Source organism: Sphaerodactylus townsendi, linkage group LG01, assembly GCF_021028975.2.
Source record: "Sphaerodactylus townsendi isolate TG3544 linkage group LG01, MPM_Stown_v2.3, whole genome shotgun sequence".
Lineage (NCBI taxonomy): Eukaryota > Metazoa > Chordata > Lepidosauria > Squamata > Sphaerodactylidae > Sphaerodactylus > Sphaerodactylus townsendi.
This window is the reverse complement of record NC_059425.1, coordinates 24,259,058-24,283,832: the sequence shown is the minus strand read 5'-3', so window position 1 is coordinate 24,283,832 and position 24,775 is coordinate 24,259,058. Positions and strand designations below refer to the sequence as shown.

The 24,775-nt window shown below is 45.2% G+C and overlaps 3 protein-coding genes across 6 annotated transcripts; 2 read left to right on the top strand and 1 right to left on the bottom strand.

The window, feature by feature from the left end:
- Positions 1-962: 962 nt before the first annotated feature.
- Positions 963-2,904, top strand: TMEM262 (transmembrane protein 262). The gene is made up of 3 exons (XM_048504425.1): positions 963-1,136; positions 1,746-1,845; positions 2,828-2,904. Exons 1-3 carry the CDS (start codon positions 963-965, stop codon positions 2,902-2,904), a joined length of 351 nt encoding a protein of 116 aa, XP_048360382.1.
- A 92-nt stretch (positions 2,905-2,996) lies between these two features.
- Positions 2,997-12,444, bottom strand: ZFPL1 (zinc finger protein like 1). Of its 3 annotated transcripts, none has more exons than XM_048514014.1 (8): positions 12,390-12,444; positions 11,018-11,156; positions 10,390-10,501; positions 9,463-9,656; positions 8,107-8,182; positions 7,241-7,417; positions 5,923-6,052; positions 2,997-4,889 (listed from the first exon to the last, which is right to left on the bottom strand). In XM_048514014.1, the coding sequence occupies exons 2-8, from the start codon at positions 11,117-11,119 to the stop codon at positions 4,703-4,705; spliced, it is 978 nt and encodes a 325-aa protein (XP_048369971.1). In that variant the 5' UTR covers positions 11,120-11,156; positions 12,390-12,444; the 3' UTR covers positions 2,997-4,702. The 3 variants fall into 3 exon arrangements, with proteins under 3 accessions (XP_048369971.1, XP_048369956.1, XP_048369965.1); XM_048513999.1 differs by lacking the exon at positions 12,390-12,444 and adding an exon at positions 11,974-12,380; XM_048514008.1 differs by lacking the exon at positions 12,390-12,444 and adding an exon at positions 12,103-12,380 and having other exon boundaries at positions 11,018-11,158.
- A 49-nt stretch (positions 12,445-12,493) lies between these two features.
- CDCA5 (cell division cycle associated 5) lies at positions 12,494-23,921 on the top strand. 2 transcript variants are annotated; one of them, XM_048513987.1, is made up of 6 exons: positions 12,494-12,586; positions 13,600-13,712; positions 15,643-15,705; positions 16,788-16,826; positions 20,095-20,634; positions 23,322-23,921. In XM_048513987.1, the coding sequence occupies exons 1-6, from the start codon at positions 12,502-12,504 to the stop codon at positions 23,400-23,402; spliced, it is 921 nt and encodes a 306-aa protein (XP_048369944.1). In that variant the 5' UTR covers positions 12,494-12,501; the 3' UTR covers positions 23,403-23,921. The 2 variants fall into 2 exon arrangements, with proteins under 2 accessions (XP_048369944.1, XP_048369936.1); XM_048513979.1 differs by lacking the exon at positions 12,494-12,586 and adding an exon at positions 12,610-12,911.
- Positions 23,922-24,775: the final 854 nt, after the last annotated feature.

Sequence of the window (24,775 nt, the reverse complement as noted above, 5' to 3'; positions counted from 1 at the left end):
TCAAAGAGGATCAAGATTGGTAGCCATAAATCGACTTCTCCTCCATAAATCTGTCCAAGCCCCTTTTAAAGCTATCCAGGTTAGTGGCCATCACCACCTCCTGTGGCAGCATATTCCAAACACCAATCACACGTTGCGTGAAGAAGTGTTTCCTTTTATTAGTCCTAATTCTTCCCCCCAGCATTTTCAATGAATGCCCCCTGGTTCTAGTATAAGCATTACACCAAAGAGAAGGTATGCAGTTGTATAGCATGTAAGAACCAATCACAGAAATAATAAATTCATGTATAACCCATCAGAAATAACCAACACTATTACTACTGGATGGATGGAGAATTCTGGAAAGCTGTACTATTTGGTATAAAAGGACCCAGAGACTGAGCGAGCCTCCAATGTTTCTGTTGCTTTAGGAGCAGCTCCCTTTATTGCAATAAATATCTATGTTTTTTTAACCCTGTCTCCTCCTGACTGATATCCCTTGATTGGCAAAGGCATACCAGAATACAGGCCTGATTTGGGTAATGCATGAAGCAAGTTAGAAATGGCAAGCAGAATGTAACTACAGTGAATAGCTGCAAGCAAAGCATTCCTAACGTACTGCGTCCTTCCAGCTTCTTATTTGTAAGCATGTAATCTCACTTGAAGGTTGTCAACTCTGATTTGGGATTTTTTTTAAAAAAAATGGGTGTGATGCCTGGGGAGGGATTTCGGCAGGGATGTGATTCTGTGTACCTTCTGAAGCTGCCATTTCTTCCACAGAAACTGGTCTCTATAGTCTGGAGATATTTGTAATTCCATGAAAACTCTAGGGTCCACATGGAAAATGACAACTCTACCCCACCCTTTTAGAACCATTGGATCTTTATGACCTCATGAATTCAGGATCCCTTTTACAAACTGGCACATCCTGCCCTTAGCTTTGTGAAATTCACGTGACTTCTGGCTGCAAGAGGGTAGAGAGGATGAGCTGGAAGGATCCATTTATAACCATCACCTTCCCCAGCAAAGTTGTCCTCACCATTTCCTCCATCCTCCTGTTTCTCATCCATACTGGAATCATCGTTGGAGACCTGTATCACTTCCTTGGATCCCAAAGGGTGGATCTAATGAGTTTCCATTATACCATAACACTGTTGGTAAACTTAATCCCCCTTTGCCAAAATTACAGAAGCTGGTGTGAGAGATTTTCTTTTTGGATTGTGGCCATAAAAAATAGATAATCCCTGGCTGGGACAGAAGTCAAACTAAAGATTAGGCTACGTGAAAACTTAAGAAACGTTATAAGGGTTGAATCGTTTTATAAGGGCTGAAAAATTAAATAATTAACTCCAGAGTTGCATAGAACGTACTATTCGATAAAAATAGCTTTGACTCTTGAAAGCTTTCACCCTGAAAATCTTTGGGGTCTCTAAGAGGCTACTGGATTAAGGTTAACAATTTGCAGGTAGATGGAAATCTGGGATTACAACTGATCTCCAGGTGACAAAGATCAACTCACCTGGAAAAAATTGTTGTACTGAAGGTGGACTGTATGGCATTATAGCGTGCTGAGATCCCTCCCCATCCTAAACATTGCCCTCCTCAGACTTCAGCCCCCAAATCTCCAAGGATTTCTCAATCTGGATCTGACAACTCTATAACTGGACTCAAAAACCATTCAGGGCTGTACTTCCTGCTAGCAAAAATGTGCACCCACCCACTACCTCGAAACAAAGATTTTTACATTGCCTTTTTTTGTTCTGCAGTTCTCCCAAGTGGTCAGCTTTTACTGGGCTCTGCTCGCAACCATCTATACCTTGCAAGCAGAAGACAGTGTGCTGATGTGCTTCGCTCTCACGTCTTTCGGTGAGGATTTGCAACTTAAGGTTTGCGGGGGGGGGGGGGCGATGGAGTTGGAAGGATAGACAATCACATCAGAAAGGGGGTAGAGCCATCACAGGTTACAAAAGAGCCATCAGCTAGTGTAATTAGGGATGTGGCAAGCAACTAGAACTCGAGTCCCAGTTCCATTAAAGACAAAAACAAGCTGTGATGTACCACTGAAGAGGCTGGGGCAGAAACATTTTTCCCCTTCATCTTTACACTTTTAGCCTTCTTGAGCTTCTCAATGTCCACGGCTCTAATAAATCATTCTTTCTGCCCTGTTCTCCTTCATTAAAGGGACTTTTCACAGCAGTTATTCAGATTTCTAGAATGCTGATGATTGCCTCCAGATAAGTTGTTATAGGCTCAGGTAAATAATGCAGGCACAGCAGCTCAAAGGAGTAGGAAAGAGGAAGAAAAATTGCTGAAGGCAGTCTCTTTCATGTTTTAATAATCCTGCTTCTGGGGAAGATATTTTGAAACACTGCCTTCCCCCAAGTGCATGTGTTTGGTGGGGGCAGCAATTTCTCAAATCCTAGAAAAACAGTCCCATCTCCTCTCAGTCTTACACCCACACATAGTTAAACAGAATGTTTAGCAACATAGTTTGGCATCTAAGAAATCCAACAGGATGGGGTGGAGGAAATCCAAAAACTTTCCCATTACTAGTGCAATGTACAGTGACATGGGGATGGGGGGGGGGGGGGGGGGCATGACCATGAGCCAGATCACTGGTCTGACCAGTATCATCTGGTTGGTAGCAGGGGTTTTTTGCACCCCTCCCAAGATCTTTCAACAGGAAACTCCAGAGACTCACCTGGGGCGTTTTGGATGCACTGCAGGTGCTCTATAACAGAACCCTCCCCAAATTTCCCAACCAGTGCAGAAGAAAGCTAGGATCTAGGAGCTTCATCTAGTTGCTAAGAACACACAACATGATCAGACTCATCCTCTTTCTACCTAGCCCTGAACTTCGCAGTCTTCATCGTCCGTTTTATCATGGAGTACCTCACCATTGCCTACAGGGAAGAGCACTACTAGAGGATCGCATTGAAGAAGAGACAGTAATTTCCCCAGGATCCAGAAAAGGCCATTACAGTTTACTTTTGAGGAACAGGAGCAACAAATGGAGCTCAGGATTAGCCAACAGCGTTTAATAGAATTGCAACATACAGGTCTATTGCTTTAGTGACTTACACAGTCTTGTGTTTCTACCAGGCTTTCCACACACCCTATGAATCAAGGCAGTAAAAAAAAGCCACGTGGCCTTTTTAGTGCTGTTCCGCAACAGCATTAGAACAAAGGAGTAACCCAGTAACTGGTACGGAAGCTCACAGCACACAATGCATTCAGACTCTCAGCTGCTGCCTGTAGAGCAGTATCTGCCATTTTAGGGTCTTGGGTAACACAGTTGCTAGCTGTCCAGCTCAGGGACCACCATGGGAGGCTGGGGTGGTGGAGGGAAGGGTAAAGGCCTGGAGCCGAGAAGTTGACTGTGCAGAGATCTGACAGCCCATCTATTGATTTCAGGGCACTTCAGATCACAAAAATAACTTAAAAACATGACCTCCTTACCCTCCCCCAGGAACAGGACCCCAAGAAGAAAAAACTACAACCCCCAAACGTTTCTTTACCAGCTTCGTAGAGAAGTAGCCATTACAGTCCTGTACCTTATTCCAATAATCAGCCTCTGAATATTATGAAAGAGTCCATTGTGGCAGTATGGGATTTAAGCCCAACCAGAACAAACATTTTACTGGGGCCAGTAACGCAGCAGAATATTGCGGGAGCTATGACAGCAAGGTCCTGCTTCCTACACCCACATAATAAGATGGGGGGTGGGGGGAAATCCTCCTGTGGCTAGATGGTCCTCTAAAAGCTGCAGAGGCCCTGCAGACAGGCAAACAAAAGAAGGCAGGGTAGACCTGCTAATGGGTAAACAACCTGTTTCATTTGGAACAGGGCTGCATTGAAAAGAGACACTCAGGAACGTTGCCAGTCTGGCAAGTGTCCTGATTTGGACAGCACCACTGTATCAGTTGCGAACACCCTCGTGTGCTCTTCCAGCCAAGCCCTGCAGATCTCAGGAAGCATTCCTGATGTTCTTGGAATACATGTGGCTTGTTGAATATTGGTCCAACTTGATGTAGGAGGAGAAAGATTACCAACACCCGGAGACCAAACTGAATCACACACTACTGAAGGCTTGAGAAAGTGACCTTGCATGAGGGTTGATAGAACCCTAGCCCTCCATTATAAATTTCAAACAATATATCAGGAAAAAGCAAACAAACCTCTCAGCCCCCATTACAGCTGAGCAGAGAACATGGCCGAGTGACAAGGGCTAAACCTGGGATGTCCTTCTCTACAGTAGATGCAGGCCTGGGTGAGAACAGAAAGAAGGGATTCCAGGAGATGGCAGCTGGGAAAACCAGATCCAGAACCCCTCTTTTCCTCTACAACATCAGGGCAATCTGGCAGACACTGCCCCCTGCTGGAAGTCCATCTTGTGGGCCTCCTCTGCTGCCCCGTTGAACTTGTAGACCAGTATCCTTGAAGGCTGCCAACTGTAGGCTCCAAACAGTTAATGTCTCAAGCTCCGGATCCACAGTTCGAAGAGAGAAAGAGGACGACTTGCCTTCACTCCAGGCATCTTTCTCTAAACTTCCCTAGTGGACCTTGCAGGCACCAGAGCCTTGATGTGCTCTTCCAGGGAAGGCGGTTCCATCTGGCTGCAGCAGTTTTCCCACAGATCATCCCCTAGTTCCGTCTTCCCCAAGTCACCAGGAGGTCTGGAGAAGGGAAGGGTGCACAGCAGCGGGGGCGAAAGCTGCCCTGCTCACTGCTGCCCAACCCGGATGTGTGGGTTGAACATGGGATCCAGGTTGGGGTCATTGTCAGCTGAGGCCCGGCCCAGCTTCATCATGATGATGATGAGGGTGAGGAAGCCAATCCCTCCGATCAGGAGTAGGATGATGAACCTTTGCATCAAGGACCGTGGCTGCTTCCTGGAGCTGAAGCGGTTCCTGTTGAGAGGAACAAATAAAATCAATCATTGATACCCCCTCTTAACATGGCAACAACTTCAGTGCAGAAGCCGTTCAAGCAGGATGCTGGCCTGTGAGCTCCTGATCATCGTTGACTGAGTTGCTGTGAAGTCACAGACTGGCCAACCATTTAGCCAAGAAAAATGACAGGAATAGAATACTGTGAAACAGTACAGGCAGAAGAATTGCATGTAAAAGAAAGAGCAAACAAACTTCACATATGGAACCAGACTGCCAAGGTTTATATAATACCCATGATTCAATGTAAAAAGAAGTTTTAATACTGAATTGGGCAAATGGTTTGGCCAGCCCAGTACTGTCTGCTCCAAACCTCATTAGAACTCCAAGGTCTCAGACAGGCAAGGGGTTTTCTCAACACTTGCTACCTGCAATCCTGTAACTGGAGGTGCTAGGGACTGAACCCAGACTGTTTGCTGCAGAGCAGGTCTTCTGTCACTTGTCAGTTTCTCCCCTTAAGTACCAAGGTGCTACTCAACAACTAAGAGAGGAAAGCAGGCAATCTAAGATACATGTGAGTTAACACAGAATTCAAAACAGGCTGCTATGGCTACAGCAGGGCCTCTCAGCCCCAGCCAAATCAAATTTTGTAATGTTCACAGAGGAAAGGAACAAAAATGAGAGGTGGAGGTTTTGTCACAACTGGATCTTACAGTGACAAATTTGTTCTGACTCAGTTTTCTGCCATTCCGCACTTATTTATACTTTCTTTCCACAAGATCCCTGCTACTGTCTGTGCCTGTTCTCTCAGCTCCTTTCACAGCTGGTGAGGCAGAGGAGTCCCAGGGTCAGCCACTACGTTTCCAGAACCCACTGTAAACAGGGTGCAACATTTTGCATAATTTATGCCAACACTGGATGTACCTGGCACAGGATAATGAAAAGATGAATAAGGCGGCTGGGAAGCAACAGTTTTCTAGCCCGAGACACAGTAAAAAGAAAAGCCTTTGTCATCTCCCCACCCTGAACGTCAGTCTGGTTCCTCTGAACTTACTTAAGCAGCTGGGCCAGCCAGCCGAGAGCCGGACGCCGGCGGTATTTGTCTTCGTCGAAGTCGATGCGAGCATCAGAGGCTCTGCCGCCCCCGCCTTCTCGGGTGTCATAAACTTTCCGTGGTGAGGAAGCTGCAGGGAAGAAGGGATTGTGGAGTGGAAAGAAGTAGTTTAAAAAGCCCACCTTCCCATAGAATGAACTCCCTGCCCAATGTGTCAAGCAGCAAACCACCCTTTCTTCTCAACCATGATTTCCACCCTCTCCATCACAGGGCATGTACACAGCTGTCTCTTCTTCCGCACCCTTCCTTAGACACCCATGGCCATCTAAAGGCGGGGCAGAAGCAACAAGGCTGGGCCCAGCTCCAATCATGACAGCCGCCACACAAGCTTCAGCTTCCAACTGCTGTTGAGGAGGTTATTGGAGGAGAGCCAGAAGCAGCCCTCCCCCATTTCTAAAACGACCACTCTCCCCTCTGCTCTTGAAGGTTTCTGGCTTTCATATGCTATTTTCAGGGCTGTGTGAAATCTTGTGTTGAAAAGCAGCATAGAAATTTTATTTACCTCATAAATATAGCTCGCTTCTCTCCTGATGCTTACACTGTTCACCTCTCCTTCATTTTATCCTCACAATAATCCTGTGAGGTAGGCTAGGCTGAGAGACTGACTGGTCCAAGGTCACCCAGCAAGCTTCCAGGTATTTGAACCGGGACCTCCCAGATCCTCGTCCAATACTCTAACCACTACCCTACACTGACTCTCACTGTGGATGCTGTCCTCTCTTCCCCAATGGGGCTGGAGCTCATCTTTCCAAGCTTGGTTTGCTTGCACTACAAGTCCTGTTGGAGACGGCTCTTGCTCTCTCTTCCTGCACCTCCTTAGGCTGGCTGCTTCCAGAATGCTCCTTTGCTTCTCTAAACTTGCACAGCCTGAATGCTGACCAGGATTGCTAAAATCCAAAAAGGCCTAAACTTTTTAACAGCAGAGGCTGTCAGGGAAGAGAACTTTCACACTTTACAACAAAAAAGGGGCCTAGCCGCCTTCCACAGAACACAAGTGTCTCTGGTGTCTTGAGGCTCATCATCTTATATCATGTGTCCCCTTGGGGGGGACACATGACTGATTTGTTCCCTTTCATTAGCAAAAAATAGCACTGTCCCCAGTTTTAAAGGAACAGAGACCTTCCTTTGGCTCTGTGAGCAAGGACTTTTCACTCTCCGGGATGCAACTCAGGACACTCTGCAACTTTGCAGTCTTGGAGGCAGCTACAAGTCATTCAAGACAGGATACCAAGAAAAGCAGTCCCATCCAGGGGCATACCTGCATTCATGGCGACTGGTTCCCCACTCAAGGCATTCATGCTGATGACTGTGTGTTGCTCCTGCAGACCCCCATTATTCAAGACTTGCTGAGGTTGGGAGGCAGGGAGGATAGCACTTGGGCTGTAGGCAAAGGCTGACTGGGAGCTCTGCTGGCCGGCCTCCTCTGAGCTGAGAACTGGATTTGGAGAAGAACAGGGTGAGAGAGAGTAAAGGCCTAGCTCATTCATTTAAAGTATCATGGCCTTCACATATTTGCTACTGGATCTAAGTTTCCTCTGAAATCAAGCTCCTAGCTCTCATAGATGTGAAAATGCACTTAATTCATACTTATTCAAAGTATTACACATCATCATAGACAACACTTTAAAAACATAAATATCCAAATACTCAAATAATCAACTGGAAAAACAAACAAGAGAACGTGTCAGACTAACCACCAAGAGTAAACTGAAGCAAATGTTTTGTATTCATCTGCAGAAATGGAGGCAAGCAAACCACTCGCTAGCTCAGCCCAAAACACCAACCAAGAAGGCCCCACTTCTTACTGAGGCTGGCCACCAACTTTAAACTATGGGGCAGGTTCATATGGGATCAGGAACGCCCCATGATACACATAGATCCATTCTGTTTCAGGGCCTTAGAAGGCCTAGAAACACACTGTCAACTAACTGGGTGGTTTTAATAAAGGCATGATAGGACTTTATAACTGATCAAGTACTGCATGACTGAGAGTTTCCATAGTAAGGAATCCTGATTTGTCCCCTTTCATTAGCAAAACTTAGTCCCCAGTTTTAAAGGAACAAAAGCCTTCCTTTGGCGCAGTAAGCATCCTGCGCAGCTCCTAATCCCCATGGCAACACTCACCTGTGAAGCTGGACCAGTCAGTGTAGTCAGTGGTGTCATGGGAATCTGTCTCCTGGACCACGTCAGCTTCATCAATCTTATGGAAAGAGAAAACCAAGCAGAGGGGAACGGCATGAATTGAGAAAGGGAGGGAACTCAATGGGAACCCAAAGAAAGCTTCAGAAAAAAGGAGACGAAGAGAAGCTGAGTAGAATTGAGCCACCCAGAAGAACTCCCCTTACTGGGCAGCCCCTTATCTGAACAGCACCAATACTATGGCTGCACAGCCACGCAGTTTACAGGGACCGTTGGCAATGAGCCATAATGGCTAAAACGGGTCTGCAACCCGTGGCTCCAGAGCCGCATGCAGCTATTTCACCCTTCTACTGCGGCTCCGCATGGTCTGGAGGTCGGAGGGTAGTGTGGGCGTGTCCCTCCAGCCCAGCGCTGGAAGTAAAGGTGAGTGGAGGGCCCGAACTGGAGGTGGATCTGTGTGGAGCCACCTCTCCGGCTCGGTAGACCTTCGGGGCCATGGAAAACGGGTCCAAATGGCTCTTTGGGTGGTAAAGGTTGCCGACCCCTGGGCTAAAAGAACAAGCTGTTCTAGAGGCAGTGCACTTCTGAAAACATGTAGCCAAGAAACAGACAAGCAGGGAAGGAAGATACAATTGAAACTGTGCTGGGGAACTTCTAAAAATATCTAGTAGAATATAAAAACAGCGTCCTTTGGCCCAATCCAGCAGAGCTCTTCTTTCATGCTCCCCACTACAGCCCAATCACAATACTTGTTGGTGAATGTGTATTTTCGGTCATGACAAGAGCCCCATGGACATTCACGACACTTGGTAACTATTGCCCTTCCCACCATTCTACCCTTATTCTTTGGCCCCTTTGGCTTTTACTCAATAGTTGGATTTCCTGAACTGTACAGATTTAACGGACACATACATGCAGCAGCCTTTTTAAAGTCAAGAAGAATGCAAACTCAGCCTTGAAGCTGCAGATATATGGGGGATTAAAATCTATGCAAACAAATCAAACAATAGGTTGTTGTGGGTTTTCCGGGCTGTGTGGCTGTGGTCTGGTAGATCTTGTTCCTAATGTTTTGCCTGCATCTGTGGTCGGTATCTTCAGAGGTGTGTCACTTCTCTCTGTGATACACCTCGGAAAATGCCAGCCACACATGCAGGTGAAACAAGAGGAACAAGATCTACCAGACAATGACCACACAGCCCGGACAACCCACAACAACCAGTTGAATCTGGCTGTGAAAGCCTCCGACAATATATAAAACAAGCGATAATTCTTTTTAAATGATGCCACATTTTCAGCCAGCATTTTTTTACCCAGAAGAGCACAGAAAGATATGCCTCTTACCAGCGGGAGTCCAAGGCCAGCCCGAGCCCAGTTGACTGTCGACAGTTTCTCTCGTAGCACTGATGCCACTGGGCTGACTAGGTTCGCGGAGGGGAAGATGGGGGCCTTGCAACTGGGGCACTGGTAGCCTGCAGGGGCAGTGTTTGAGGGCAGCTGATTTGCCATCTCATTGAGGCACGACCAGTGAAAGAGATCTGCAGGAGGGAAGACGGGTTTACAAGGAGAATCAGAAAAAGGCTAAGAGGTTTCAAGTTACTTGTGAGATGCCTCATAAACTTTTTCTGTGGCAGCTCTGGTGTTATGGAATAGTTTTCCAGAGGAAATTATAAGGTCACCCAGTTTCCAAATGCTTCTAAAGGAGAACTCTTTGGATAAGACTTCAGCATCTCAAGATGACTGCTATGTGGGTGCTTTGAAACACAGCAATCTCTACTGTAGTTTGTGGTTTTTAAGCTTTTTCTCCCTGTTTTTGTTCAGTTTAATTGATGCTACCTACCTTGGATCTCAGATATCTGGAAAAACACTGATAAATGTCTTAATGAAATAAAACAATCCTCACTCTTATTTTACCATGCTCATTTATCATTCAAGGTCTTGGGCTGTGTACATGGCTTTCCCTTCCATACTTTAACAAACATTTTGTAAGGAATGTCAGGAAAGTGTGACTGGCCCAAGGGATCCCCCAGCAAATTTAATGGCATATGTTTTATTATTGGTATGGAATTTCGTATTGTGGATATACTGCCCCAAGCAGAAATGTTTATAAAATACACACACCAAAGCATGTTACTGGCCTCAGATAAGCCGATCTGAGTCCAGCTACTAATCTTCTTTGAGACTCAATACCAGGGCTATCAATTGTTCTGACACCACACTAGTTACTTAGGACACACAGGATACCTGAGAACACACAAAGGGATTACTAACCATAACAGACAAGTCGAACTGTCTCTTTGGTGGAGAGAGGGGTACTGCACAACCGGCAATTGGGATTGTAATCACTGTCCTGAAGCCACTGGAGGTACGACTGGACAATGCACTGAAAGAAAGATGAACATTTGGTGCAGAGCCTATGGCAATGTACAGCACCTGGCTTGCTTACAGGAGACTCCACCTCAGCATTTCTGATTAAACAGGATCTTGAACAGTAGGGTCCAAAAAGTCCTCAGCCGAAGGCCCCCTTAAACCACCGGTAGACAGAGGCTAATAAATTGGGCCATGCGGAGCACAGTTCAGATTTTAAAAATAACATAAAAAGGTCTCTATCACAAATAGCTATCACAAGTCCCTATCACAAATAGATAGATTCTGGAAGAATGAACTATTTCTCCTGGCTGGCAGAAAAAAAATACATGAACACTAGAGAAACATTTTAATATCAGGTTCCCACATCATCCCCTGGAATTGCTCCACTGTCCAAGGATGGATCAGGAGACATATTAATCTGGGGTGTAGTTTCTCATACTGTTTTAATCTGTCCTAAGCCACCTTCAATATCATTTGACTGACAAGCAGCATATACATTCTCTGCACCCAACCCACCAGCACCATTTACCTTGGTATGGTTAGCAACAATACAGCTCTCACAGACATTCACCCGGTGCTCAAAGCAGAACAAGTTGGTGACCTTCCTCTTGGGGCATTTACAGAGCCCCATGGCGGTCAGTAGGGTGACAACTCAGGACGAAAATGAGCTGGACAGGGTAAGAAAAGCACAGAAATGGGGTTTAAAGTCTTGCCTGGGTCAGAAGCTTTTCTTCCACATGCCTGACTACTGCCTGCTGCAGTAAAACAGCATACTTATTTGATCTCCAGACTACAAAACTCATTCCCTAACACCCTCTGTACATTACTTCCCTAGTATTCCCTGCCATAGAAGTTTAGAATCTTAGTCTAACATCACTTCCTTTTTTCTTCAAAAATAAACACACCTTGATCAACCCTTCCTGACACTTTAATCAATGCCTTCACAGCTCTGCCTCCTACAGTTGCCCTCTTTTCCTTCCTTCCTCTTACACGGCTCCTGCACCTTTATCAAATTTGTAGATGCTCTGAATGAAAAAACAGGCCTTGGAAACCTTCTGTCTCTTACACAGTTTTCAAAGGTGAAACAACACATCATGACAGAAACAGCCCATGTGCTCTAAATTTACCAGTAGGCATAATGTAATTTAAGTTCATTTGACAGTTAACAACATTAGAAGTAAGCCATACGCTGCACCAGTGTCCCAGACAAAGAAATGACAGGCCTCCTACGAAAGCAATTCAGGCATCCTAACTCACACCTCCTATACATTCCAATCCTATTAGTGGAAGCAAGTCCCAGCAAGTAAGGGGTGTTTACTTGTTCATAAACATATACTAACTTGAAACGTTACACTTAAAAAACTAAAATTTTACATATTTCGAAAACTGATCTACCACTTGCTCACACCTGCCTGAGACTAATCGTCCCAACCTCCAGACCCACCAATTGGCTTCCTAGTCAAAGAAATTCAGTGATCTACTCACAATATTATAACCTCCTGGTGAATCTTCACTCAAAAAGGAATCCAGGTGTCCTAGTCGCAACACCTTTTTTGCACTCCCCCGCCCCAGAGAAAGAAAAACAGGCTCCCCAGGTATCCAGTTCCGCCTTTTCCTCTCTTTAGAAACCCAGGCGCCCCAGCCCTCGCTCTTCTCCACCTGCTTCTTCCCCTGCTCAGAGAGAAAAACCTCTACACAGGAGACTTCAGCAGCCACAAATCACAGAAAACACGATAAAGGGCGGGGAGAGTCAGACGGGGGGGGGGGCGCTTTTTCTCTTTTTTTGACCCTTGGCTCAACTGCCACGTCTCTTCCGGGAAAGTCGCACTGTGATGCCGTCATATATGATATCGGCGCCCAAGAGAAAAACAACGCGCGATGCTAAAGGGAAGTCATCATACCATAGAGGCAATCTTCACAACCACGCAAACAGGACTTCCGGTTTTCAGTTGTCAGGGTCGTCATGATCCGGAAGTGTCTTAACACACACTATGGGCGCGCCTTAGCTTCTCTATGATGACGTGTGTCCGCCTTTTACATAGGAAGCCGGGAGAGGAACCTAATTGGCCGGACGCGCAAGTCATAGAAGCCGAAAAGGGTAGAGGAATAAACTGTTACTGTTTGAAAACTGAACAGATTTTCCACACTCTTTCCCAATAGGGCGTTCTACCACAGAGTTGAAAATGCTAGATAGATGCCACTAGTCGAAACTCATGACCGCTTTGGCTCTTCCCGGAACTTCAGTGATGCGACTATGTGAACGTCACTTCCGGCGAAGGGGTGGCGGGCAATTCTAAACGGCAAAGCGAAGCTAGAGGAGGAGAGCTTGGAGATGATTATGGCGGGAGGGGGAGAGGGCGGCGGCCGTGGGCCCGTTCGTTGTCGTCTAAGGCGGGCTCGGTCTGCTGGAGACGCGGGGGCAGGTGAGAGGGAGAGGGTGACAAACCCATAGGAACGTTGCCTGGTGAGAGCTTCGCTGAGAGCTGAATGGTGAAAGATTTCGGCTGTTGAGGGTTTCCTTGCAGAATTGTTTCTTGTTTATGAGGACTGCGGGATTGCCGTTTATGTTCTCGCTCAGCCACTAAACTCTTTACTTTCATCCTCCTACATCGCAGGGCAGCTTTGAGATAAACTAGCCACTGCCTTGTAATCTGTCAGATGCAAATCCTAAAATAAGGGATGGGAAGAGGAAAGAAAACATTTTGGTATAGCTGCTTTCTTTGATAACTAGGGTAATGTTATCTTTGGACTGGTCCTCAGACTACCAGTTCCCTAACAACCTGCAGTACAGCAAAATATTTAAGCTATACATTCAGTCACTGCAACCTCCTTAGGGCTTGTTGGAGTGTATGCAATTCTGCCTTTTTACCAGACAGGCCTGGTTTCCTGTTTAGCCTGGATGGGGCTGGCTTGATTTTTGGCATCTTGTTTGTTCTTCAGAGCTTGCCTGCCTAAACTGAGCTAGTCTCTTTGCAAGGGAACAATATAAGGGTGTGTTGCCAAGTTGCAAAAGTGCACGGTCCGTAGCAACTCCAGACACCATGCGGATTTCAAGGCAAGAAATTATATGTTGCTCTGAAGATGGCCTGTTCTTTTCTCTTTTTCCTCCAGATGCTGTTTGCTCTCCTCCAAGGCGCAGATCTGAAAGGAACATGGCATCCACTGCTCAGCCTGTGTCCCAAGGGAAACCTCGGTTGGTGGCAAGCAAGATGATGAGCAGCCCAGTGAGTTGCTTTTTTTTCATAAATGCTTGATCTGGGAGGGGTTAAGTGTGACCTGAGACCCAGGGATAAATTACTGTCGCTCACCTCAGTTTCCTAGCAGCGCAAAGTCCATATCCTACTGATCTGGAATCATTTATTTGTTTACAAAGCTTGCAATTCTATCTTTCTAAAGGTGGCTACCAAGGAGCTAACAGTTGAAAAACAAATTATAAACCTATAATAGAAGCAATTAAAACCTAGACTAAAAGAATATTAAATAGTGTGCAAAACAATAATTAAAAATAGGGTGAAAGGAGAGATCATGAATGAAATGCCATACAAAATGAAGTCTTCACCCGTAGGCTGAAGACAATGACAGGAGGACACAGATGAATATCCTTGGAGAGAGAGTTGCATAGTTTTGGTTCGACGACCGAGAAGGCTCTCTCATCCCAGAAGGCAGAGGCACTGAAAGCTGGGTCTCAAAAGATAACCTTGGTGATCCGATAGGTTCATATGAGAGTAGGTGGTCCTTCAGGTATGGTTGTCTCTAAGTCATTTGGTGCTTCAAAGGTCAACATCAAGATCTTGAATTAGCGTTGAAAACAGATTGGGAACTAGTGTAGATAAGCCAAGACTGTGGTCCCTGTAACTCTCTGCAGTCAAAATTTTGGCTGCAGCATTTGTTCCAGTTTATGTTTCCAAGTGCTTTTCAAAGGCTGCCCCATATACGGCATAGTAATCTAATGTAGGTGACACCAGATGATATACCACAGTGGACAGATCTTTTCTGTGCAGGAAAGGCTTCAGATAGCAAACCACTTGAAGCTGGTAAAAAGCGTTGCTAGGTGTGCTGCTGCCTGATTATCCAACAGTAGATCTTGATCTAGGAACAGCTCCAAGGTACAAAGCTATTTCTTCAAGGGGAATTTAATCATACTGAGACAAAGGACACCTTCAGTCCTGGTTCAGGCCTTCCTTTTACCAATAGTACTTCCATCCTGTTGGGATTATTCAGTTTATTACCCAAATCTACCTCAAAAGTGCCTCCAGGCAGTTCAGTTCCTACAGCGTCCCTGGGATCTTCATGAAGCATTAAAAGTGTCTGGGGTGGACAGCTGTGTGTAGACATGGGATACCACTTGAGTTGCACAAGACCAGTTGTAATGAATGATTGAGAGCTATAATGCTTGCACAGCATAATATCCTACTGGATCATACCAAATAGCCCCATTTGTATTATTTGTCCCCAACACTGACTTATCTTTAGCTGGCTCTGCTTAATAGTATTTCTTGTGACTGTAATGTAAGCCTCCTCTTAAGCCAACGCAAGCAGAGACAAATCAAGATATTGTAGGATACATTATTTGCCCCCCTCAAAATGCACGGTGCATTGCAAAGTAACCTAAAAAAATAGATCCTCATAGCCAAAGAGTTCACAGTCAGAAATCTAAATGACCTGTGTGAAAAGCTGAGTTTGGAACTGAAACTATGGTAGGATTCCTGCATCTCACCTGGGTTGTCTTCTGTAATCTCTGTCAGGGAATCAAAATAAAGAGGTGTGCATCTTGTGCACAGATCATGAAGATCTAGATGACAGCACCTGTCAGCCAGGGTCAGTTGGCAAAAGCCTGATGTAACTGAATCAAACCAGTCTGGTCCGGTGATGTGGCCTTCACTGTGATTGGGCAGTGTTTGTATAATAGTGGAGCACTATCTGTGCACATTAGCTGTTAGGGATATATGTTTACTGCGAGGCATGCTGCTGGTTTGTTCTTTGATATTCACTTGTATATAGCTTGCACCTGAAAGTAAAATTCCTTCTTTGAAGTGAAGCTACTGTGTGGTGAAGTTATTTGTCTGCTGTGCCAAGCCGTCTTCAACTGCACTTATCTATCTCTGGTAACGCACCTATCCGCTGATAAAACGCATGCTCTGTCAATCTCTGCAGGTTCCAGTACCATTTGCAACAAGGCCAATAACTCTGAAAAAGATTGTGCCACGCAGTCGGCAGGTACGTGGGGGTTTAGGTGTTTTGCAGCAGTTTTCCTCATGGTGTGATCATCTGTGAATTCATTCTGTGATCTGATAACACATGCAGAATGCACTTTTAATCAGCAGCTGTCACAGAGGATCCATTTTTTAAAATATTTACTGTACGTGTTGGTTTCTTCCTCTCTTTAAGGTGACCAAAAGCAGAGGAAAGAACAGTTTCTATACTTGGGCATATGCAGGTTTTTCTTTTTAGAGGCAGATATGCAACTTATACCATATGCAATATAAGAATACTAATACTCCCCTACATTACAGCGCTGTGGTAAGCATTGTACCAGTATATTACATGTACAGTGCTCTGAAGACTTGATAGCACTCTACAGAGATTAAGTGTTACTGTTAATTTGACTATTCCTTTTGAGAGGTTTTATTTATGAGTCTTCTGATGTCTGCCATTTGTGAGGACAGCAGCTTTTAAGATACAGCCCAGTATAGTTCACAGGCAATAGTGATAGACAGAAGGGAAAACTTTATGGAAAGCCCCTTCTCATCAGAGCACATAGTATTGAGCTAAGTGAGCTGTTTAGTATAAGGCAGCTCTGTCTTTACATTGTATTAAGTTCGTATGCTGCCTACAAAGTGGTTGTTGTTGATGCAATCCAACAAAACTTCTAATTTGGTTGCTTTATGTAGTACAAGTGGTTCCCTGTAGCATAAAGCAGAAGCAAGTTGATTTGCTAAAGCCTGCTCTGTAGTTCTAGGCAAACAAGAAAAGATCCCAAGCTGGGGAGTTCCAGATCATGAGGGCTTGCTCCAATAACAGCTCTCTGTTGCCTCTGTAAGATGTACTATTCATTCACTGTCACTGTATTACATCATTCGTTGGCGGAGCCGTGATTCAGGAGTCAGTTTAGATCTCAGTTCTGGGTGGCCTTATGCAAGTTGCTCTATCTCTCTCAGCCCCTCATTTGCAATATGGAGATATTGGCTTACATTACAGTGTTGTTGGTGTGCAAGAAGATAATGTGAGTAATGGTTTGAATTCTGAGCACTGCATTAATGTGAGGATGTTGGTTTTCTTTTCTTTTTCTTCCAAATCAGATAAAAGAGTCCACCGTAACCCCCAGGCGCAGTCCTCGGGTAAGTGTCCTCTAGATTTGTGCTTCATATGTCCAAACAGCCACCTCAAGGAACTTGGGAAATAACCTTACTTGGTTATCTGTTCTTATAGTTGCTATGGAAGCAGCAGTGGCGTAGTGGTTAAGAGCAGGTGCATTCTAATCTGGAGGAACTGGGTTTGATTCCCCACTCTGCCGCCTGAGCTGTGGAGGCTTATCTGGGGAATTCAGATTAGCCTGGGTATTCCAACACATGCCAGCTGGGTGACCTTGGGCTAATCACAGCTCTTCGGAGCTCTCTCAGCCCCACCTACCTCACAGGGTGTTTGCTATGAGTGGGGAAGGGAAAGGAGATTGTAATCCCCTTTGAGTCTCCTACAGGAGAGAAAGGGGGGATATAAATCCAAACTCTTCTTCTATGGGCAAAATCCATGCCTGTTAGCTCCATTTCAGTCTCTGCCTGCTGAGGAGCTGAATGAGTTTTTGCAATGGTGCAGGATTGGAGCACGTCACTGAGCTTGCCAATAAGGATTTCTGCCCTTGGCAACTGGAGGGCAAAAAAGTTATTCAGAAGACATTTAAGAAAGGAATTGTCTTCCAAGCACCATCAAGTTCTGCTTAATTCTTTAAGAAAATGAAAGCTTTGAACTGGTCAGCAAACATCACACATACAGAGGGAAGCTGGAGCCACCCAGTTGCAAGGCCGATTTTAAAGGGAAAGGCTTAGAAAACCACCCTCCCTATTTGTCACTTGTTTTCATTACCAATGGCTGGAGTCTTGCAGTGCAAAGGAGACGGACTCCCTGTTGGCATCCAACAGCTTCTTCCTTAACCCTGAGATGAGAGTAATGCCAGTTAGTTTCTCTGCATTTGTTTGAACTCCGTGGGACTGATGTACATGTTAGTACTTAGGGAGGAGAAGTCTGAATTCTCTAGATATTTCAGGACCATTTTTTGTTGGGTTACCTTTCAGCCCTGGCAGTATTGTGAGGACAGAAGGTCCACAAGCAGTGCCAAGCCCTATTACTGCCAGAACAAAGTAGATGGCAGCAGGGGCAGCTGTGCACCAGCCTTCTGGTCAACCTCTATGTGCTTACAGCAGTGGGGAGGTTGCAGGCAATTTTCTGCTCCCCACCCAGTGTTTCAGCCAAAGTTCCAATACATGTCACAACTGCCGATGCAGATCTCAAAACCTTCAGTTAACAGTGCACAAATGGGGTGCTGTGTGGTTTCCGGGCTGTATGGCCGTGTTCTAGCAGCATTCTCTCCTGACGTTTTGCCTGCATCTGTGGCTGGCATCTTCAGAGGATCTGATAGTAGGAATGGAAAGCAAGTGGAGTATATATACTGTGAGGTCAAAAGGTGAGGCCCTCTGACTAGAGTAGCCTGGTATGTGAGTCACAAAGAAGTCTGTAGCCTGGGAGTAACAGTGAAGATAGTAAGGTCAATAGGTGAATGCATCTGAATAGAAGTATCCTGGTCTTTGTTTCCTTGGTTGCTATTGTCTATAGTTGTCCTGTGTTTGTGTGGAGCTGATTAGTCACTGTCTTGATTCTATAAGTGCACAAATGGCTTCTTGCGTGTGTGTGTTTTGACATTTATTTATTTAGATAATAATGTATACCCAGCTTTTAGTTCATGCTCAAAAATCTTCACAAAGCAGCTGCTGAAGTCATTTAAAAACTGCAGCACTGATCGTAAATTGCAGTTAAAGCAGCTCGATACCTCACAGAGGCTTTGGGGCAGAATTGAGGAAGAATTTCCATGCATTTTAATTTGAAGACGTTTTCTTCGGTTATCCACCTTGAGCCTTCTGGATGAGGCAGGCAATAAGCAGTCCTGTGGCCATCTTGTCTTTTTGGGGGAAAGTATCACTGTCACAGTGATATCTGTTGTCATACGGTTGCAAGGTGGGCAGGCAGGTAACACTGCAGAAAATGTACCACCATACTCAGCTCCCAGAATCAGACTCACTCATCTCTCAAGCCCAGCATTACTCTTGATAGGCAGTGCCTTGCCAAGGACAGAGACAGAACAGTCTTTCCCAGAGTTGCTACTTAAGAACTTTTTAACCAGGGGGTTGAATTGTAATCTTTTACATGAAACGTTTTGCTTTCCCCACTGCACTATGGACCTTTAATGAGAAACTGGCTTGCCTTGATCAGGCCATTGCTTTTCCCAATCTTATTTCTATTTTGAATGTATGTCTAGTTCCCCGCTCCCCTTTGAAGGGACTTGAGTTGACTTACCATAGCAAGAGAAAAATACAATACAAATAAGCCGGATAGACAAAAACAACAATGCATTGTCGAAGGCTTTCACAGCCGGATTCAACTGGTTGTGGTGGGTTTTCCGGGTTGTGTGGCCGTGGTCTGGTAGATCTTGTTCCTAAATTCCTGAATTAACAAAGCTTGGCTACCAGTACTTAAAAACACCAGAATCAAAGGCCAACGGCATGCTAAGTTCATGGACAATGGACTCCACCAAGACAAAGGATTTGCATTCACCAATGCTGCTGCTGCTGCAGGGAATGCAAATGCGACTGCAAATGTAAATGGAGTCTTAACCCCACCCGCAATACAATGCACTCAACCACACCCTTGCATAGTAAGTTCCACCCAAACACTTACTGATTGGTTCCCCACCCTGGGACATGGACAGTATATACCCCACTAAACATTCCTTTCTCACTAGACACAGTGTGTAACAGACTTCTCTCTGTGATACACCTCTGAAGATGCCAGCCACAGATGCAGGCGAAACGTTAGGAACAAGATCTACCAGGCCACGGCCACACAGCCCAGAAAACCCACAACCAGTTGAATCTGGCCGTGAAAGCCTTCGACAATACAGTCTATTTCGGGTTTGCTGAGGTTCAACAGGCGGCTCGCTCAAGCACAGTGTAAGGACCAAAAGCTCTTTGGATTTTGCCCTGTGCTTGTGCCCAAGGACTCACACCTCTAGACATGGCCAAGCTCTATAGTTACCTGCCGAGAGAGACAGACAAACTTAGGTCAGGTGGAGCTCAGCTGCTGCTTCCTCTTTTTCACCTGCCAGAAGCTGACTGACACCAGTCCTCCAGAATCTCAGGCCAGGAAAAAGACTGTACTAACACGAGCTTTAGACAGCCTCTAACTGGAGCTGCTGAGGTTTGAAACTGGGACCTTCTGCATGTAAAGCATATGTTCTGCCACTGGGCCGCGACCCTTGTGGAATGTTATCTGCGAGCCAAGTAGTTCCACCAGCTTGTTGTATATTTGTACTGAAGATTGGCCTCTTCTCTATTGCAGGTCTCCTTTAAAGAAGACAAGGAGAACCTCCTTGGGGGAAATGACAAGGGCAAAAGCCCAGGAAAAGGTGATACCAAAGCCAAGTTGGCACCTTCTCCACCAAGCTGTCCTTTGAGCTCTGGGACAGGGAGCCTGCTAGGAGGAGCAGATGTGCTGTCTCCAATTAACACCAATGCACAGGAGTCCCCACCTGAGGATCAGCAGGACATGGCCATGGCCAAGAGGGTGCGTCGGTCCTATAGCCGCCTGGAGGTCTCCTTCAACCACAGCTTCGTGAGAGGCAGGGAGTCCCCTGTCTCTGGCTTCTCAGACACCTCCACGCCTAACCACGGCCTGAGCAAGCGACACACGCTTTTTGGTTTCGACAAGCTGCTGGTTCCAGAAGGTTCCGACGACGTGCCTCCTGAGGACACGAGGACCAGCCCCAAGTTGGCATCGACACTGCTGGGATCCAGCGTCTCCAAGGAGCCTGATACAGACATCCCAGGCATTTCGTTTATGAAGGAGAAACGGAAGAAGAAGAAGGTGCCGCAGTTCAAAGTAAGGATTCGTTGTGGGACACAGCTGGAGAAAATAACCCCAGTGGCCCAGTCCTTTTGTGGGTTGGGATTTTAGAAGCCAGAGGGCCACTAAAGGATCATTCCTGTAGGAATAACTGAGGTATTGTAGTTAAAAGAGTGAGATAAAAGTTCAGAAAAAGATGCCATTGGTCAAATGCATGGAGCGATTGTGGGAGAGGAGGTGATGTAATCCAGAAACAAATAGAGCAGGAAGTGGTCATCTTGCAAATCTTGGCATCCTGCAAACCTTAGCTTTCCTTTTCTGTTTCTGTGTTTTTAAAGGAAGTTTCTAGCCCTTGTGGCTTGAAAGCAATGTCTGCTTGACATCTTAAAAACTGGCATTTGTATGTGTGTACATGCACTGTCCAGGGTGTCCAGTAGTCAATGTTCTGCTTTCTGTTTGTGACTGTGAAACAGTCTGCCCTGAAAAGTGCTAATTAGCAGCTGGGCTTTCCTGACACTTCTGATAAACCAGTCCTCATTTGACCACCTAGTTTGTGTGTATTAAGTGCTGTTAAGGAGACCCTATGAATCAGTGTCCTCCAGAACATCCTATTGTTAACAGCCTTGCTCAGGTGTTGCACACTGAGGGCCGAGGCTTCCTTGAATGAATCTATCCATCTCGTGTTGGGTTTTCCTCTTTTCCTGCTGTTTTTAACCTTTCCTAGCATTATTGTCTTTTTCAGCGGCTCTCATCTTCTCATAACGTGACCAAAGTACGATAGCCTCAGTTCAGTCATTTTAGCTTCTAGGGACCATTCAGGATTAATTTAATCTCGAACTCACTTATTTGTTTTTTAGCAAGCCATGATTTCCGTAACACTCCACATCGCAAAGGAATCTACTTTCTTCCTGTCAGCTTTCTTAATTGTCCAACTTTCACACCCATGCATACTATATGAACGAGCTGCTTCTACAGCAGATGAAGAACAGTTCGATCTGCTTAAAAGGGCATAAGCTCGCCTCATTTCTCAAGGGCCTCCCCCTTGGGTCCATTTCTGGAATGTTGCACTCGCAAGCACTGAGTCCAGACGCCAATGCCATCAACATGTGTTCAAGCAATTTTAACAAACTTCTTCCATTCGGTAGGAACAACAATTAACCACAAATCGGTTATACGGGTCCCCAATTTGGATCTCTGCAGTTAATAAAACCATTAACACCCTACAATCCAAATTTCTACACAAAATAATGGGCCTACCTAACTGTGTTCCCTTTGCTGCTATTTGCCTGGAAACAGGACAGATCACTTTTGAGACCTTGGCTTGGTTAAGAGCATTCAAATATTGGCTCAAAATCCATTATCAACAGGACTCTTCCAGTTTCATTCACTCTTTTCTGCAAGATAGCAATTCAACGTTATGGTCAAATATTATCAAAACCAAAATTGAAACCATTGGCCTATCCTTGGAATCGCTCAGTATGCTTACCTTTACTGAGGCTTATAACACCCTGAAAGGGAAACTGCTTGATGTGGAATTTCAAACACTGATCAAGGCAGCGAAAAGGACATGCTCACCCCTTAATCTAGCAATACCCCCGATCCAAGGCCAAATGGCCAACTATCTAATTACTCTGGTTAACCCAACACAACGGCAAGCCTTGACGCTTGCCAGATTTAATGTTATGCCCTCCGCTTTTTTATGTGGCAGGTTCAATAATCTTGATAAAACTACAACCAAACCCAGATTGAAACCATAGCTCATTCTCTTTTTCACTGCTTGAGAACCAAGGGAGTCAGAGATAGATATGTAAATTCCATACCACTACTCACCATGGCCCCTGCTGACTCGGTTGCAATTCCAATTCTCCTGAATAATACCAACCCTGAGATTGTGGCAAACTTTCTCCTTGAAATAATTGAATGCAAATAATCCAGTATTGGGTCTAAGGATGTTTAGAGCATAAGCAATTCACTTCTCTCTTCCTTATTATGCCACCTTACTTTAATATTTTATTCCTATAGTACAATATATTAACCTTGGAATTTAGCATGTCTCTGTAGCAGCTCTGAAATGTTTATCTGCGGTATTAATTTTAGATTTAATATGTGTCTTAATTTCTGTCTCTTGCTAATAGTAATCATAACAAATATGGCCAGTATGATGCAGACAGAATTTGCTTGTTGTTGAGTGGTTCGGGCTTAGCGTAATGTGAATTGGTGGCCTTCTTTTTGTTGAAGATGTGAACATGGACTGCTGTGTCTTGCGGGTTTGTATTGGATGTGTTTTGCTGTATTGGTTTGTTTTGTAGCTGCGGTGTTCTTTCAACATGCCAATAAAGGCTTTCTGTACAACCACAAATCGAACAAAACAAATAGCAAAATCCAACGAGGTCTTGAAAAAGAACAAGTGAAACGAGCAAAACAACCCACAGTTTCGGAGTAAATACAACCTCTCTTCCTCCTGTTGTTTTACAAAACCCAGTTTTTCTTAAGGTTTCCATCTAATTCTAATGCCAGGCAACAGCCACACCAGTAAGTGTGGGCAGCTATTTAGCATTCACAGCTGTAGTTAAAACGAGAAAGAATAGTGAGTTGGCTCGCAGGTGTTAATTCAATAGAGTCAACCAGTTTCTTCATACAGGAACTCAGTAGCATGAATTAACTTGATCTTGGTTGCCATTAATACACTTAAGAATAAAATGTGTCTTTCCTTATCTTTTCAGAAGACGGAGCTGGATGAATGGGCTGCCCAGATGAATGCAGAGTTTGACGAAGCAGAGAGGTTTGACCTTCTTGTGGAATAAAGATGCCGCTTCCCCTGGAACTTGATGCGTGGGGTCACCTGAATGCTTTGTACATATGGATCCAGGACCTACCAGGATGGACTCTGCCTGATCTCAAAAGCATGATGCGCCTTTGCTTTTAGAAGGACTTGGTGGCTGGCATGTAGATGCTCTTTGTAGATGGTTGTAAAACATCAGAAAGTCACACGGGCCCAGCTTTGTCGTGTTTGGATTTCTCTTGAGTTGTGACAGAGGTCATAACTGTAGTGCTCGGGTGGGGGGCGGGGAGGTGGCTACATTTTGGTATAATATTTTCTGAAACAATTTGTGCGCTTGGAACTAATGACACTGTCAATGTCTATATTTCTGCCCAGAATTAATGTCAAATGGCACATCTGGATGGGGCCTCTCCTGTTTCCCTGTTGGGGATCGCAGTTTCGGGAGGGGTGGTTTATGTGTTGTTCTCCTCACCCGCTAGCCAAGCTCCAGGTGAAAATCAAAGTTCCCCATGGCTGCTCTTTAACATTAAAGTCCATTTAGGGCAGGGGTCTGCAACCTGCGGCTCTCCAGATGTTCATGAACCACAATTCCCATGGCCAATTGGCCATGCTGACAGGGGCTGATGGGAATTGTGGTTCATGAACATCTGGAGAGCCGCAGGTTGCAGACCGCTGATTTAGGGAGATCCAGTCACACAGTCCTTGTCTATTTAACTGCGTGTTACTTTTCCAAAGGACTTGTAGCTGGCTTCTCGCCTCTTTCTATAGAGGGCAGGTGTCAAAAGTTGTCTTCATTTTCAAAATGTATGGCAATGTATTAAGCAGTCTCCTGTCCCCCTCCATAGTTTGTGTTTTCTTTTTCTGTGTTGGCGTCCAAGAAATTCATATTTGCCTTCTTAGGAGCACAAACGGGAAAGGAGCTAGACCCCCTTTGTCGGCATGAGGGATGTTTATAAATGAATTTGATTTTACTGTGGATGTTGGTTGGATTTCCCGTTTCCCCTTGGCTCTTGAGAACCTGTTGCATCATGGGAGCATTCCTTGTTCCTGGAGGGAAAAAACCTCCCCTTTAGCAGAACAGATCTGCTGGATCCAGGAGATCCTTTCATTCAAGAAAGATTTTTTTTCTGTGGCTCTTTTTCTGTCTTATAATGTGGAAGAGTTATGAGGGTATTTCCTCACAGTGGTATTGCCTTGGTTTTTTGGGGGATGGGTGGATGGATCGGACGACACCACAACCGAACAGCATCATGCAAGTAAGCTTGAAATCTTTTTGATCTTTATTTGTTTCATTCATTGGTTTTGAAGAGCTTGTTCCTCATTTTAAGGTGGGGGTGATACATAAGCTAGCAAAAAGCACAGAAGACTCAGAACAAGGATGTACTTAAGGCAACT

Excerpts from the sequence above, each read along its gene's own strand:
- ZFPL1 (XM_048514014.1), bottom strand. The coding sequence starts at position 11,119 with ATGGGGCTCTGTAAATGCCCCAAGAGGAAGGTCACCAACTTGTTCTGC. Across the intron at positions 6,053-7,240 it reads ACCAGTCGCCATGAATGCAG|CTTCCTCACCACGGAAAGTT; the intron begins GTATGCCCCTGG and ends TCTTCCCTGCAG. Across the intron at positions 4,890-5,922 it reads TGGCTGGCCCAGCTGCTTAA|GAACCGCTTCAGCTCCAGGA; the intron begins GTAAGTTCAGAG and ends TCCTCTCAACAG.
- TMEM262 (XM_048504425.1), top strand. The coding sequence starts at position 963 with ATGAGCTGGAAGGATCCATTTATAACCATCACCTTCCCCAGCAAAGTT. Across the intron at positions 1,137-1,745 it reads ATTATACCATAACACTGTTG|TTCTCCCAAGTGGTCAGCTT; the intron begins GTAAACTTAATC and ends TTTGTTCTGCAG. Across the intron at positions 1,846-2,827 it reads CTTCGCTCTCACGTCTTTCG|CCCTGAACTTCGCAGTCTTC; the intron begins GTGAGGATTTGC and ends CTTTCTACCTAG.
- CDCA5 (XM_048513979.1), top strand. The coding sequence starts at position 12,821 with ATGATTATGGCGGGAGGGGGAGAGGGCGGCGGCCGTGGGCCCGTTCGT. Across the intron at positions 16,827-20,094 it reads CCCCCAGGCGCAGTCCTCGG|GTCTCCTTTAAAGAAGACAA; the intron begins GTAAGTGTCCTC and ends TCTCTATTGCAG. Across the intron at positions 20,635-23,321 it reads AGAAGGTGCCGCAGTTCAAA|AAGACGGAGCTGGATGAATG; the intron begins GTAAGGATTCGT and ends TTATCTTTTCAG.